General features: G+C 40.1%; 1 protein-coding gene across 6 annotated transcripts in view; it reads left to right on the top strand.

Moving 5' to 3' along the window:
* The first annotated feature begins 194 nt into the window (after nt 1-194).
* ARID4B (AT-rich interaction domain 4B) overlaps nt 195-13,203 on the top strand; it is an 86,389-nt gene continuing 73,380 nt past the window's right edge. For 3 of the 6 annotated variants that reach the window (XM_079298469.1, XM_079298471.1, XM_079298470.1), the window contains exons 1-2: nt 924-1,375; nt 1,587-1,648. In XM_079298469.1, coding sequence (XP_079154595.1) covers nt 1,129-1,375; nt 1,587-1,648 — 309 coding nt within the window. In that variant the 5' untranslated portion in view covers nt 924-1,128. Of the gene's footprint in view, nt 461-923; nt 1,376-1,586; nt 1,649-13,203 lie in introns of those variants that run through there. The other 3 variants (XM_079298473.1, XM_079298474.1, XM_079298472.1) reach the window with 2 other exon arrangements.

A 13,203-nucleotide genomic window follows, 5' to 3' on the forward strand; every position in this document is an offset into this window, starting at 1 on the left:
AGCGCCGCCTGACGGAAATGCTGCGAGCAGCGAGCAAGAACAGCGTTCCCCATGAACACCCTCGGCGCCGAGTCTCAGTTTCCATAGAAGTGGAGAAGAATGATGTCAGTATTTCCGACGCGAAGGCCAATGGGACCGCGGGGTGGGTGGGTCCTGCGGGACACGACCCAATGGGGAAGGTGGGGAAGGGGGCGTGGCCGTTCTGTTCGACCGTCAGTCAGTCATCGGTGCGGGAGGGGGAGGGGGATCGAGCCGAGCAGTCACCGCCGCCGGGGCCGCGCAGGACGGATCGGCCCCTCCGCGCGCCGTGCGGGGCCGCCGCCAGCGGAGCCGCTGCAGCAGTGTCGATCGGGGCCGGAGGTGCCCGGAGCTGAGAGGAGCCTTCGTCCAGTTCCCTTTCGTGCCCCCCGCCTCGGGCTGGGGGAGTAGCGGGCGGGCGGGCGGTCGCCGCGGAACAAAGGTGAGGGAGCCGAGCCGGAGAAGAAGCCCCCGTGCCCCGCCAGCGGCGGGCGGCGAGGCGACGAGGGGCCCCGTGGGGGCGCGGGGCCGGGCGTGCGGCGGCGAGGGAGGGAGGGAGGGGGGGCGCTTGTTTTTCTCCTGTAGCGAGACTGCGGCGGGACTCGCCGATGCTTCTTCTTCCCCCCCCCACCCCAAACACCCAGTGGCGGGCCGGGGGGAGGGACCGGCGGCTTCTCCTCCAGCCCCTCTGCCGGGAGGGACGGAGCCCCCTCCTCCACACTCACACAGACACACGCTCCGTGTCCCCGCCGAGCAGGTCGGGCCCCTTTCTCCCCGCCCCCCTCCCTTCCTCCCTCCCCGTCCCCGCTCCCTTCTTTTCTTCTTCTTCTTCCTTTTCTTCCCCTCCTCCGCCGCCTCCTGCCTGCCCTCCCTTCCTCCCCCCGCCCGGACCCGCTGCGCCGAGCCGGGGAGTTGCGGCTGTTGCTGCCGAAACTCCTGCGGCGGAGTCAGCGCTTTCCTTTATTTAGGGGGGAGACGGAGGGAGGAGGAGCCGCCGCGATCCGGAGCCGCAGCCCCTACAAAAGCGTGTGCGTGTGTGTGTCGGGGGTGGGGGGACCGCTCCCGGCACCCCGCTCCCCCGCCGCGCACACGGGCACTCTTGCTCGTACAATGGAGGAAGAGCCTCTCTCCCTCTCTCCCTCCTTCTCTCCCTCTCCCCGCGGTAAAGCGCGGAGGGGGGGTGTTCTGTGCGCTGGGACCCCCGCGGGTGCCCTCCCGCCGCTCGGTGCCCGGGGAGGGGGCGCAGCGCCCCGGGGAGGCGGCCGGGGCGCCTCCCCCTCCCGCGGCAGCCGGGGGTGGGTTGTTGTTGTGGCAAGTTTCTCCTCCTCTGACAGAAATGGCGTCAGTGGCGGCGAGTGTAGGGGAAGCCGCGGCGTGTGGGAGCCGGGGGGAGAAACAGCGGCCGGGGAAAGAAGGAAGGGGGTTAGCCGCGGGAGAAGGGGAGATCCGGGAAAGGAAAGGGGGAGTTTCGGGAGGAGCCCAGCGCCCCCACCCGATCCTTGGCTCCCCTCCCCCCGCCCGGTGCGAGCGGCTGGTGCGGTGCCTTAGCGCTTTGTTTTAAATTCCAGGTCCAGCCTCGGCCGCTCAGCCACGATCGAGGCTTTTACCGCAGCCTGAGCTCATCATGAAGGTAAAACAGTCGCTCGTGTGCCTGGGAGGGGAATGGAGGGAGGGTTGCACGGAGAAACGCTGTCCTATCTGTCAGTCCATCTGTCCCGAGCCCGGTGCGAGGCTCGGTGCTGGTGCAGATGCAGACTGCGGGCGGCTTCGCCCCCACTGCCGCGTTTCGGTGCCTTGGCTCGTTTGCTGATCGTGGGGCGGGCTCTGCTCCGCCGCGTTGTGCTGGGGGAAGCTCTAAGTTCCCCGAACAGGGGCTGTTCTCCTTCAGAAACATTGTTTGTAGGAGAATAAGGACATGGCTGCCTGGGCTGAGCTTGCTTCGTGGAGGAGCAGGGCACAGGCACCCTGCTCGAGAAAGTAACGTTGTGGGGGAAATGCTGCCTCTACAACATTGTTTACTTGAATAGAGGATAGATTTACTTACTTTCTATTCGTCAATAGGAGTTTTGTTGAATGAATAATCTTGATGTGATCGGGAAGGGTGCATGTGAGATTCTCTGCAGTGAAATGTTTGCTGTAAGGTGTGGAAAGATTTTCAAACAGGTTCTAATTTCTTCTCAGTGCTATGTAGTATTCATGTACCTCACTGTCATGCATTTTTCTTCTCTTAGACCTTTCTAGACTATTTATGTTTGGTATATTATGAAAGCTTAATAGAAAAAATACAGTTTTGGTGGAATAGAATGATTTCTTCTGTGTGTGGCCAAGAACTGTATACCTAAAAGTAGTTTTTAACAACTGCATCTGTTAGAGGGTTTTTTTGCCATTTTGCTGGTAATGTCTCGCTCAAACTGCCATTTACCCCCATGTAATTCATCCCCTGGTCCTGCTGGGCAGCGGTAAATCTAATTTCAAAATAATGTAAATCTTATAAAAAACAATTGTTGCAAACCTGTGATGCATCAATTCTTTGGTATTTTTTAATAAAAGGAGCAGTCTGTATGTGGGTTCTTCCACTATGAGTTTTTGCCTGCTGTCTGTGAATGAGCATTATATAAAATGTGTGCCCAGTAGTGTATTCACTGCTGGAAATGATAAATGAAATAGTCTCTTAATTTCTAGATTGATCTGAGTTGCTCAGCAGTGAAGTTTTTGCATATAGCTGCTAAAGATTTAGTGTGGGGTTTTTTTTTGTTTTGTTTTTTTTTGTTTTTTTGTTTGTTTGCTTGTTTTTTGTTTTTTTACTTTGGCAACTTTATGTCAGTATTTTTTAAAAATCATGTTTTAATTTTCCTCTCTATGATTTTTCTTTAGTAAGTCCTAAGATCTGAAATACTACACACGTTTGTCTTATTAAAAGTAAATTGTTTATGAATTTACAACAACAGGCTGCTGAAATTGTATGATAGGGAGATTTTCAAATGTGGCTCATTGCCTGGTGGGGGTACTGGAGATGGAAGCAAGATAAATAGGAGGCAGTATAGGGAGCTCTTTTACCCAGAAGGAAAAAGTGCTTATTTAAATGACAGTTAAATTTACATACGTTTCTAATAATCTTTTTCAATGTAAACAAATCTTACAGTTACCATAGAGATTAGTTTCAGATACTGTGGTTTTAGAGCCATATTAATATGTAGATAGACACTTGGGAGCATGAGTAGGTCAGATCACAAGTAGGACGCAAAGTGTTCTGTGAAATTGTGATATAGATCCACTTCAGGCTGAATTGAATGTATAACAGATGATTAAATTTAGAGTAACAAATACAAAAACCTGTTAATAGACCCGTATTTTTTAAAAAAACCCTCACAGTTTACTTACTCTTCGGTAAGGTTTGTGCTACTATTGCATGCTTATTTTTGAAGTTAGGATGAATTCTGTCACTGTGTTCAGGTGTTAAGTCTGTAATTTTTGCAATTTGTGTGTGTGTGTGTAGTGTTAAACTTACATATACTTTAGATAACTCCAGTACTTTATTTACTGTGCCCTTTAGTGTTAAGGGAGGTTAATCTGTAAGTCATTACTGTGAAGCTTTAGTTATTACAGGGAAACTTTTAACAGAATTATGGTTCCAAAGAAATTTCTAAGATTCAACAACCTCACCAAGATTATAAGAGTGATACAGTGGATTAGCCCTTCTAGCTGTCTTAAATTTGTAATTTATAAGTTAATCTTACAAGGGCACATGCTAGTCCAATGAGAAGCAGTAAGGGAGGATGTTTAAGAGAATTATTAGCTTTCTGTTTATATCACTTCAAGGTAACATTGACTATATTAGATCAAGTTACTGTTTAAATATGACTGTATATTTCTGTGCATTTATTTTTGAAGTTATCCAAAGAGTGTACCTCAAGGACAGTTCAGCATACAGAGGATTTAATGCTTTAAGACCTAGTCTTGCTGACTGCAGACTTGCTTCTGACTGCACGATTGAGGCCTGTGTTTTGATTTATGCCTTGGTCATTCTTTCAAGTGCAGAGGGTTGTGGATTCTGATGCACAGAGCCTTAGAACTAAATTCCTTGTTGCTATCTTTATGTCTTTACGCGAAATTGAACAGCTCATTAGGCATTACTGACTCCTTTCCCCCACCTGTGTGGTATGGATAAAATGTTGATCTTTCTTTGTAAAATACACTGAGGTATATTTAGGAACAGCACCAACAATTGTATTTACACAGAACTGTAAGTCACTGGTGTTCTTGCATTTCGCAATGCTTTGACACAAGAGAGGTATGCTGCCTGCTAAGAGATTACCAGAGCTGTTGGTATAATTGTTCTCCTTGGTAATAACCCAGCTTAATCCATGGAAATAAAGTTCCTCGTGTAAACCAGTAACTTTAGCCTATTAAGTAGTCTTCCCATGGACTGCAAAAACCACTTTAAAACAGACTTGAAAGATGTATTACAAGAAGTGTTCAAGTGTTAACAGAATTATGCTTTTTATTGTGGTGTTCTACTAAATCAGGCTTTTTCCTGCGTTGATTGACCTCTGATATTTAATACAGTTGTGTAGATAATGGCTAGGATTGCTTGCATGTTGTAACGGTTTTTTGTTGTTTAATTTAGCACCTTTTGTATATGACCTTTTTTTGCATTAAGTGTGTGTTAGAAGAATGTAGAATCTGTTTGATGATTTAAAAGCTAATTGCGTGTCATCAAGTTACTACTAAGTAGGTAGCAATATATGTGAAAGCATTCTTATAGAGTGCTTTTTTTAGCTCCAAAATGAGGAAATAAACTCCGTGAAAGCAAAGTGTCTGCTTTTAGAGAGAAATAAACACAAGCTTGGTTTCACCGATGATTTGTACTAAGAACTGCTGCAAATGCTCATGAGATTTTTAATATGTATCATTTGTTTGTTACATAAATACGTGAATGAAGGTAATATACCCTCTGTATTAACAAGTTCAGTGCCGAGTGGGGATCAAAAAAGTAGAAGTGTCAGAAGCTAGAGCAATGCTCTATGAATTAAGAGATCTGAAATGATTGTTTGAATGTTTTGATACTATTTGTAAGTTAATGTTTTGCATTCTGTAAAGTACAAACTGTTTAATGGCTGTTGATAGTTCTGTTTGGTAATCCTAGATGTTCCTGGGTGCTTGTTCAAATTTGCCACACTAACAAACTAAGAATGACATGCCTATAGTTTATGGTAGATTTTTTCGGTTTGGTTTGGTTTTAATTTATCCTGAATTTACATTTTTGTTTCAGTAGTCTGTTTCAGAGGTCTAGTGACCTCTCCAGCTACCCAGAGAGATCACTGGTACACACTGCTGCTGTAGCTGCTTTCCCTTAATGTGTGCCAGACCATTGCTCATATTCTCTGCCGTATGGTTGAAGACAAAAGCAAAATATCTAGTAAACTTTTCAGCCACTAATTTCCAACTTTGAGCACAAGTCAGTTGAAAATCCCATTGGTCTTATGCAGGCTGGAAGCCAGTCATGGAATGTAGTGACCTTTCACTTTCTGGTTAACTATTTGAATTACAGCAGAAATGGCGATTTCTGAAGGAAGGGCACCGTTAGAATAGTTTTTGTAGTGGAGGCAGAAAAACAGGTAAGTCTTAAAGAGGTGGTTTTCCCCTATAACTTTTTTTTATATTGTGAAAAATAATTTTCTTAAATTCTTTCCCGAAGTTCCAGTTTGAACGACTGATCAGAGGCAGTTATTGACTTCCTCATGCTTACATAATTATGTAGAAAGGAAAGCAAACACCACTTGCACCAAGCAATTACAAGTCATGTTGGAATAATCTATGCTATTTTGAAATTGTTTATTTACACTTTTTAAATGCTGGTCTTTGTATATTTTACAGCGGCTAAACTGTAAAAGCAAGTAAGCATGGAAGTCTTGAACTCAAATCTATATGGGTAGTATGTGGCTATTGAGCAGTTGTGTTGGTTTATAAAGGCTGCAAGTTAATTAGACCACACAGTGGAAAAAAGGGTGTCTTAGAGTGAGAAAACTGAAGTTGTAATAAACTGTGAGCATTAGTACAGTTAAGTTGCCTGTATTATTATCTTCAAAGTTGGTGAAGGATTTTTGGATCAATGCTCTCACAGCAGCATAACTATTGTATGAGCATACTGTGTAAGAGAAATGTTAGTAGGCAGAATAATGAATGTACATATCTTCACTGGAACACTTTGGGATGGTTATTCAGTTCACTTTGTAATCCAAAACAAGTATTGTATACATGTAGAGCAGCAGCATGCTGTGATACACTTTGCATGTCTGTTCTCAAAGAAATTCTGCATTGTAGATGAAAAGCCCTTTGAAACAAAATGCAAAGGTTTTGAGATATTAAGCTTTACAGTCACTATCAAATACTTAACGTGAATGGTTTGCTGATTGAGTAAACTGAAAAAATAGTGCTAACTTTGACAAAGGTGGAAATGATACTGTTGTCACAAATTGGTTTCAAATCTTTTGTTTAAATCCTGTAGATACACACATTTTCCTTAGAAACATATGCTTTTATAGTAGGCTGAAGAATAAAAGGGAGTTTGAGGTAGGTGTCCTCATTGAAAAAGCAACAAATTTTGTAGAAAAATCTAGAGCTTAACTTTACTTGGCACCCGAACGTGATACAGCTGTCCAAATGCTCGATTATTTACCAGTTCATACTTACTTGAAAGTAGTTAACCCACTTTCTGCTCACTACCTGTTGTGAAATGCAACAGTTAGACTCTCTGTATTTCTACTTAATAGGCCCTTCAGCTGTTTTTACTGAAATGTACAAAGCTGAACGCCATGAAACTTGAACTATTTCTGCCTTAAATGTGACTCAGGTCACAGTTGAGAAATTTTGGAAAGTCAGGTATTGCAGCTGCTTGCTTTTTAACTGATTTGCTTTGGTTAAAAATACTACTTTTTGCCTTTTCCACTTAGCATTTAGTGTTGTCCAGTTACTGTGCTTGGTATCACTCGCTGCATGTGCACTTAGATATGTGCATGGAATGGATTTTTAAAGACTTCTAGAAGACTTCAAAAGGCCTCCAGGGAACTGAGAAAAATTGTTTAGCCCTATGCACAAACTAAATGTTAGTGATTTAATATGTGTTACAATAATTATTTTAAAAGGTTTTGATAGAAAGTCATAAATCTGGGTAGTTGAGTTTTTTGTTCTTTTTTTCTGTTAACATGGGTTGACCAGATGAGGGGATATTTCAGGGAATTCAAGTAAGGAAAAGACAGCAAGCCACTTTGATATTCAATACTTGACAAGACATCTATTTTGCTTCTGAAGATTAGTTTGAACCACGGGAGAAATTCAATAAAGAGAACGCTATTGTCTTTTTTTTTCTGTTTTTTTTTTTTTTTTTTTCTTTTGCTTGGCAGACTATAAAGCAGTCATGACCTGTTTAGCAAGAAGTGTTTGTAAGCAAGCTCTGAAAGCCAATTGTGAGAATGTCAGAGCAGGGTGGTGGAGGTATTGCTGAGTTACCTTTAGAAAACTAGGACTGAGATGAGCAACCACTGCTTTATGTGCAACCACTGCGTGACAGTGACTTCCTGAGTATCTGTTAATTAATTGAAGGTGGAATACTATTTTGGGGGTTCCTGAACTTGTCTTCACTATGAAGAGAACTGTGCTGTACTGTGAAAAGGCATTTTCCTTACTGTCAGCAAAAGCAGTAGCAAAAGGCATCACTCCAGTGGACATGGAGTTACTTGCTCCCATTGCTGTTGGCTTTGAGCCTGTATTTGCTCTAGACTGAAGGTGGTAGTCAGTACACCAAAGAAAAGACTTTCAGCGTCCAGAACTCCCAGCTGAAGTAGTATTTGATTGTGCCTTAGACAGATCCCCTTAAGGAGTAACTAGAGACAGCATTCATCAGTTGTCATTTAAACTAAGTGTGAATGCAAACATCTGTAGAGTTTTGTTGCAGAGCAGATCACCCCTGTTGGACTAATGTGAATAATGCTGTTCTTGGGCAGAGGAGTTTGCTGTTCGTACTGTTTAATCTGTTGGTTTGTTCTCCAACAACCTGTAGCAAAGGATTTTGTTTCATAAGTGGTTTGTCAAATTAAGGTTGTACGGTCATGGAAGAATGCAGTCTTGTTTCCTTCTTCCTCTCTTGGCTGTTTATTCTCTTTCTCTTCCATGCTAGCAGTCCATTTGTGTGGTGCCACTGAACTAAGCTGAAGTTTAAACAATCAGATACATGTACTCTTCGCTTGCAGGCTGTTTCTGTCCTGTCTCATGCCTGGCAGAGGAAGACAGGACACAAAAGCAAAAGTGCACCAAGAGTGATTAGGATTGGTTTAAACTGCATGTGAACACACATCCTTCCCCATCCTTCTGCCAAGTTTGCAGTTTACAGTCATTGGGCTAAACATTTTGTAAACTCTCTACAGGTCAAATTGATACAGAAGGTTTTTTTGTGCTTGCTTAAAACCTAGAACACCGGACTTCTTTACAGGTTTGAAGTCCATGTTTTCCAGATGTTGAGTGAAAAGATTTAATTGAATTTTTGGGGTATCAATTGAATTGATTTTATTAATTCCTTTCAAGGCAATTGATTGTCTTGAGAGCAATGAATAAAATTTAATTTTCAATATGATAAAAATGGAGAGGTCTTAAAGAAGAGATGGTATCAGATGAAAAACTTGATTTTTTTTAAGGAGGCCAAGTCCTCCTTCAAGTTCTTATTCAGTATTTGGAAAGAATACCATTAATAACAGTTATGTCATTTTCAACTTAAATTAGAGAAACAGTTCATATTATAATTTTCTGTAGAAATGTATTTATAAATATTAGATTTCTATCCTGTAACGGTGACCATCTCTCTATATGCTTATAAAACATTTTGACAAAAGGTACTTACACCAATGGGTGGAAGATGTAAGCAATTGTGCTAACTTTATTCCAAATTAAAACAACAGAAAATGATAACTTGGAGATAAATTACATCACCCTTTGACAGGGAAACTGAGGGGAATAGGAGTCAAACTTTCATGGCTTTTTTTGTATGTGTTAAGAAGGCCCATATATTTATGGATAGACAAGTGGAGATTTGGTGACATTTGAGTGTTAATACCACTTGGAGATGGTAGAGTGAGGTGTGTGACATTTTCTGCTTATTACCACAAACTTAGTGCAGATATTTGGATGATATGTTATCTTCATTTCTAGGAACTGGGGTTATAGCTGAGCTTTTATCTGTGATCCTTTCCCTTTTCCCTCTATCTAACTTGGTATTCCTCATCGTTGAAGACAATCCTTCTAGATGGGATTTGGGAAATGGGATCTGACTTCAGCAAAATTCAGATCCAAGTGTATCTGATGCAAGGTTTCAGCTAGTAATAAATAATGTAGTAGGGAGTAATTTGTTTTTTCACGTTCTCTTCTGATCTGAAAAAAAATGTTCAGGGCAACCTGATCCACTGTGATAATTTTTTTTCCTTCCTATTTTCAGCTGTCCTCTCAACAGCATATTGCAAGTCCTAAATCTCATTTGTACATTTAAAATAGTTCACTTGGTGTTTTCTTCAAAATAAATGTGGAATACATTCTTCTAAGATTTTAAAAAATACTTTAAATTAATTTAAAATTGTGGAAGAGACTTTCCAATATTCTTTATGAGTATTTAAGTGAAAGAGTGTTCAGTTAATCTTTTTGTTAATGCTGTGACACTTAGGTTGGCATAACTTCTTTTCCTGGGAGAAATAATAAGGGATCGAGACATTTTTTAAAATGAGCACATGTTATACCAGCATTTCAGAATTCAGGAATTTGTAATGGAAAATGTGTTTTCACTTTTTAACTTAATTTACTGCTCTGCTAATTGAAAGATAGCTGTTGCTGTAATATTAAATTACTTCAAATTACATCATTAAACTTAGAACTGAAATATATATGTTTCTTAGTCTTTGTACTTCCATAAATATAAATGCATTTTTGAAAACAGGGCAATAATTTTATAAATTTCCAATTTAATTTTTTTTAAAAGGTTGTCCTGCTAGATGGCATCATAGGAGATAGTGAAATACTTAGGGATAAGTAAGACTGCAGTTCTGTTTGAAAATTAGCATTTGATATGAACCAATACCTTGCTGCCTGGAACAGAGACAAAAATGGAGATGATAATTCAACTTCGAGTAATTTCCATTTTCTAAATGCAGATTCATTCTGAGGTGCTCTATGACAATCCACATACCTTTACACATAGAACATGATTTGAGTAATTGTGTGGTGTCTTTGTCTTCTTTGCAGAATTTCCTGCCTGTTTTCCTACAATGTTGGACAATTTAAAGGACATTAAATCTTGGATTCATTCCTTTACTCACAGACTACTAGTGCTGTTTTTACATTCCTAAAATTCAAGTAGTACAAAAGATTTTGTCACTTGATGACATACTGTATTGGATACATGGGTTGAAACCTGCAAAGTCACTCTTCAAATATATTCTGATATTCTTGATCCATTTTAGAATTGCACTGCCAGGGCTCCTGCCAAGTGTGTTCCCTGGAATAATTTAACATGAAGTTCCAGAAAGTATTAGTATGTATTAGATGCCTGTCTACACTAATTCAGTTTTTCTTTGCTAGTAGCTCTACGGCTGTTGAGCTAATATTCTGATTTCATTTTACTTTGCCTGATGCAAGCCAAAATGTTGGCTTGATAAGGTAAACACATTTCATTTTATTTTTAAAAAATCATCTTCTATTTCATACATTATATGTTAAAAATACATATTTTTTGTACACTTGTCAGTGTAGGGTGAATTAGGTTTCTAGATGCAAGTAAAGTGAATAAGCTGCTTTTTGTTACATTCTATATTGTAAGAAAAAGACTTTCTTGGTGACATAATAATAATAATAATAATAGAGAGATAGGTATATGTCCTGCTATGACAGACTTCTTCACTGGTGTTGTATGTGGCAATGGTAGCATCTGGAGAGCAACTCAAGTGGCAGTAGGTCAACTTTAAATTAGTAAAATGTTTTTAGTCATGGCTCAAGTAGCACTGATTTCAGTTCAGTAAAATTATACTTACTCTTTTTTACACTGAAATAGAGAATAGTCTTCCCTTTTGTCACTGTAGTAACTTGCTGTGCAACAGCACTTATTTGAACATTTGAAATGGTGTAATGAAATCCTGATAATGATCTGACAAGACATATTAAACATAACATTTATTATATAGAATAAAAATGGTCCATGATACTTAAGCTGGCCTTATCCAGATTCTCTAGTTATGTGTATTGCATTTACTTATTTGGAGTTTTCAGGAAACAAATCAGCTTTTAAGACCTTCATATATATGTATATGTATATATTTAAGCAAACAAACAAACAAAAACCCAAAAGGAAATAGTAAATTTCCTTCCAAGGTTCTTAATTCCAGACAAATCTAGATACAGTTCCAGAACTTTGCTGTCTTACTGCTGTAGCTGGATATTCTTACTGTGTTTGCTCAAAATTGAACTTGGGGAACAAAACCCCAACCACTGCAATACTTGAATGTGCTGTGCAGATGGGACTTGTGTTTACAAAAAAAACCTCCTTAAAGGAACTGCACCATCTTTCCCTTTTTTCTGGCAGTTTCTCTTCAAACAGCTTTTGTGTGCACTGTAAAAACATTCCAGCCAAGCAGTTCGTGGGCACATCAGTTGCTTAGTAAGGCCAGTGTGAATGCTTTAACTGGGTATTCCTCTTCTAGCAGGGTGATGCATAGCATTTCTGTGAAAAAAAAATATTATATTGGGCTGTTTTGTCTTATGGTTGTACTGGAAGATTAGTTTTATCCTTTAAGCCATGTATTTCAGATTTTTTTCTTCAATTACCCTCTTAAGTTCAGGGAAAAAACATTGATCATAAATATATAATTTATTAGAATTTAATTTGTGTATGAAGTTGATACTGTAACCTGGTGATTTGATGGAGACACTGATACTTTATTGAGAAGCATTGTGAGACTCCTGCATTGTATCTTGGAACTCTGAAGACCTCTTGAGGTGCCTCTTGTTCAACTTTTGGGAACAGAACAGGTTTCATGTGGAAGGTAACAGTAGAACTGTTGACATACAAAAGACTATCAAGTAAAACTTAAGGTAGACTTTTTCGCTTTCACTTGAGTAATCCTAAATGTTCCTTTTGAAAAGAGGCTAAAAAAAATGAAGGTTTTAGTATAAGAGGCTTAAAGACTTTTAAGAAAAAAACTGGGCTTTACATAATAGCTTCAGCACACTTGAAAGCAGCGAACAGACTCTTACACTATGTATGCAACTTCAAAATTTTTATTCTCTGTTCTTTAATATGTTGAAGAGTTTTATGGACTCTGAGCAAGGATCTTTCTTTAAATAGTCACTCCCTGGAAATGGCTGCCATTAGTCACAGGCTAAGCCAGCTGAAGATGTTTTGGAAACAGGTGCAGCAATGAGTAGCCAAAGAAACCGAAGTATTCTGGGTGGATAAATTGGATAAAAGGTATGAAACAAGTAGTTTAGGTTCTTTAATTCCTTAGAGTCTGAAAGATAGCTGTTTGTTTATTGTTCTTATTCCTTATATTACTATAGTGGCACTTACACTTTCTGTGTAACATGCATCTAAAATATGCCTTCGTAATTATGCAGCACTTGGTAAATCTCCCCCAGACTTATCTTCACCTGGGTATTTCTGTTTTCTTAATATCTGTTTTATTTTTAATGCTTGCAGGCTTGGTTGGCTGTGGGTATTTTCTGATGAAAAAGTAGAACCTGTTTGATCAGGAAAATCTTGCATAGCTGTTCTGAATAGTTGCCACACTGGCTGCATTTTGCCTCTTTCCCCCAAACCTCCTTTCACTAAGTTAAATGCTGATCTCTTACATATAGGTACTGAAATCTTACTCTGCAAGATGAATGCTGTTGTGGAGAGGAATGAGAAAGAGAAATTATTCATTTTCTTTTAATACCTGTGCTATTGACCATGCAAGAGTATTTGGCCAGTACTATTCTCCAAAAATGAATTGAGATGGGAGAGAAGTTTGCATGTGTGTTTATGTTTGAAAAATTTCTCTAAGTTAGGAATTGTGTTCCTACAAGTTAGTATACTTATAAAACTAGCTCACAGAAGAATATTATTAAAGAAACACTGTAGTTTTTATGATCAAAAAAGATTAATTAAAACAATGG

This window comes from Erithacus rubecula (genome assembly GCF_903797595.1).
Source record: "Erithacus rubecula genome assembly, chromosome: 2".
Classification (NCBI taxonomy): domain Eukaryota; kingdom Metazoa; phylum Chordata; class Aves; order Passeriformes; family Muscicapidae; genus Erithacus; species Erithacus rubecula.